We start from the raw sequence: 3,162 nt of genomic DNA, 5'->3' as shown, positions 1-3,162 counted from the left end.
GCCGCCCCACACAGTCTTTCCAAAAGCATTCAGGTCATTCAAAAAGACCATATGAAGGGACAGTCGACCAAATCAACTCTCAGAATTTATTACCAAAATATTATTTTGACGTTGTAACATAAAAACATATAAAATTACGAATAAACTAACTGATAAATTATATAATTATAACTAGAAAATATTTCTTTCGATTTTATAATATAATAATGTACCAAAAATTAAAAACACTATTTTATATCAAACTTTGTTCTTTCGAAGTACTGATCAAACCCTAGTTAGCTATTATACAACATACACTATGTATCCAATATAACAGTACTTGTCTTTTTGTTTACATGGAAAAAAATGCTCAAATTAAAGAATACTTTTGCACAATGCCAATGGCAATAGAAAATTCCCCCTTTTTAAGCTTGTAAGTAGAAGTTAATACATAACCGGCTGAGAACTAAAATACACACATTTATTCATATTCCTACAAACCTACAAAGCCGCAGAATGAATTACAGGAATCGAGATCGTTTACCAAAATTACAAGATCAATTACTGAACTTATCTAGGCCAGGTTTAACTCACTTGTTGCCGGAGCAGAAACAGATTTCAAGACTCCGGCCCAGTTAGTAAAAAGCCCACTATTCTCACGCTACAAGTACGAACAAAGACTTGTTGATCGATGATCCACAAAACTTGACTTCAAGTTTCTCCTTTCTCTTCAACAACAAACTTCCCTGAAAAAAGTCACAGGATTACAGAGAAGTGTTTACACGACAAGTATGTCAGCCTCTAAAGTAAACCGTGCCCCCACGGTTTAAGATATGATAGCATGCATTTTGAGTAAAAAACATAAGTTCTTCGCTTTGGTAAGAGTAGATCGACAAAGAGATATTGACTCACCTTTTAAAGCTGGAGTTTCCTTTTCGGCTTGTGCAAAAAAGTGTTTGGCTTTGTGTGCCACCTCAGCTTCAAGAACTGCCTCCAGCATTAAATCAGATCCTTTTGCACTCTCTACAACCAAGTGAATTTAGGATCAAAGCGTTAGTCTTTTTCTTTTGTTTACTCAAACCAAGGCAAAGAACGGTAGAGGGAGCAAGTTTCATTGGGTGACATAATGAAGAGTGAAGAAATCTTCTTACCTTTGCGATGAGGGAGCAACTTTGCCATCTCAGCAGAAACTGGAAGAACAGGTGAATCACTAGTTAGAGTGTGAGTTTTGCCACTGACAGACTCAGATAAACGTTCAAATGCTGTTGCTTGGGCGTGCAGATTAACTGAAGCCGATGACGAACCACTAAACTCTTGAGCCTTTTATAGACACCAAAAAGTAGCGTTACATAAAAAAATGAGAAGACAGATTGGTTCAAGAAAGAATAATAACATACAAAATGAATAAAAAAAACCTTTGTCCAATGATCTGAAACCTTGGGTCTTTCCTCAACATTAAGAGATGTAACATTCCCTAAAAACGACAGAACCAGATAAGGATCAAGCAGACCAAACAAGCAGGCTAGGTTAAAGTAGCTAGTTGGGTTTATACCAGTGGTGGTTGTATTAGAAGGAGGTTCTGGAGATTGGTTGTCCACTCTTCGAGTCAAAGGATTGGAGTTAAAAAGAGAGAAACTTGCTCCATGGCTAATAGCATCAACTTGTGCTCGCAAATCTTGAACTTCTTTCGAAATCTAAACAAGTTATATATATATTGAGAGTAAGTAAAGATCACACAAAGACCAGTGTTGAATTGAAAAGGAAGGAACCTGCTGCATTTGAGGTTGTTTCATGACACCGTCTATGTGGCCACGAGCCATTTGGATGTAACCAATCGCTCGTCCGAACAATCTTCCTCCTGCTCTTGCAATTATCGGAAGATCCTTTGGCCCTGCGAAAATCGAATCATCTCTATTTCACCATTCGATTAACGATGAAGATCGAATTTTTTTTACAAGAGACTAACCTACAACAGCAGCTGTTGCACCGATGATGACTAGAATCTCACCGTAAGAGAGTCCCAGCATCGTTCCTTTTCCGGCGTCTGATCCTCGGTTTCTCCTCTGTTCCTCTCGCCGTCTTCGGTGAAGGAGAAATCTTCTCCTTAAAAGGCCCAACTATAAGTTATTGGGCTTGGGCAATAAAGTCCATTTCACGATATGTAAAAGATATATATTCTAGCACTAAGACAATTATTTAAACAATAAAAAAACATTATCAAATAACATTCATTAAATTATATAAAGATATATATTCTACTAAAATTAAATTTGTATGATTAAAATTTTATATTTTAGGAGTTAAAGTTTAAGGTTAAAATTCTAGAATTTTTACGATTACAAATATATATATATATATATATATATATATTGTTTTGAAATATACTTATTTATATTTAATTTAGGGAAATTTTGGAGAAATACACTTATATGAGTTTTTAATTTGAAATTATACCATTATTTACACTTCTGTATATCTGAATTTACTAAATTATCCATACTGAATATCATTATCAATTTTTATCATCATAAATTATTTAATATTAAAATTAACAGTTTTAACAAAAATAGGATTGTTTTGAAAAAAGAAATCTTAATAATATGGGCTTTTTGCAAAAGTGACTCAAAACTTGGAGTCAAACAGAAAACTAACATTTTCTTTTGATTCCTTTTTTTTTTGAGATTTTAACCCCACACCTGCATTTTATCTACGAAAATGCCATTAACATTTTTTTTTTTTCGAAAATGGCTTCTTTACTGTCTCAACCTCATCTTCTTCAAATATTTACAATATTGCCACTGCAATGAATAGTGGCAACAACCTTGTACGAACTGTTTGGAGCTTTTAATGCCCTTTAATGCACGTAAATCTCTTTACACTCTCTCTGTTTCAATTGTTATGAACTAAAAACAACATTTCTTTCACTTTCTCTCTATATTCATCCAAAAAACTCAAGCTTTTGATTCAAAATATGGGCTATGGTTGACAGAGCCATATTTCTTTCGTTTTGACTTACGGTTGCTTTCGTTTGAGGTTCTGGGTGGTTGGAGAAGACCCTGTGTGCAAACGAAGTCATCTCACCTAGTTTAAGGTACGAATTTGAATTTTTTTTCAAGATCTGTTCGCGTAGAAGACTTACTAGTAAGTCATCTGTATGTAGAAGACTTACTGATGAGTCTTCTG

The 3,162-nt window shown here is 34.3% G+C and overlaps 1 protein-coding gene across 1 annotated transcript; it reads right to left on the bottom strand.

Moving 5' to 3' along the window:
- Nucleotides 1–381: 381 nt before the first annotated feature.
- LOC106303843 (sec-independent protein translocase protein TatB) lies at nucleotides 382–2,103 on the bottom strand. The gene is made up of 7 exons (XM_013740183.1): nucleotides 1,946–2,103; nucleotides 1,749–1,870; nucleotides 1,532–1,673; nucleotides 1,395–1,453; nucleotides 1,131–1,299; nucleotides 892–1,002; nucleotides 382–725 (listed from the first exon to the last, which is right to left on the bottom strand). The coding sequence occupies exons 1-7, from the start codon at nucleotides 2,004–2,006 to the stop codon at nucleotides 691–693; spliced, it is 699 nt and encodes a 232-aa protein (XP_013595637.1). The 5' UTR covers nucleotides 2,007–2,103; the 3' UTR covers nucleotides 382–690.
- Between the last annotated feature and the right edge of the window lie 1,059 nt (nucleotides 2,104–3,162).

Source organism: Brassica oleracea, chromosome C7 (assembly GCF_000695525.1).
Source record: "Brassica oleracea var. oleracea cultivar TO1000 chromosome C7, BOL, whole genome shotgun sequence".
Classification (NCBI taxonomy): Eukaryota; Viridiplantae; Streptophyta; class Magnoliopsida; order Brassicales; family Brassicaceae; genus Brassica; species Brassica oleracea.
This window is presented reverse-complemented; position numbering and strand designations above follow the sequence as displayed.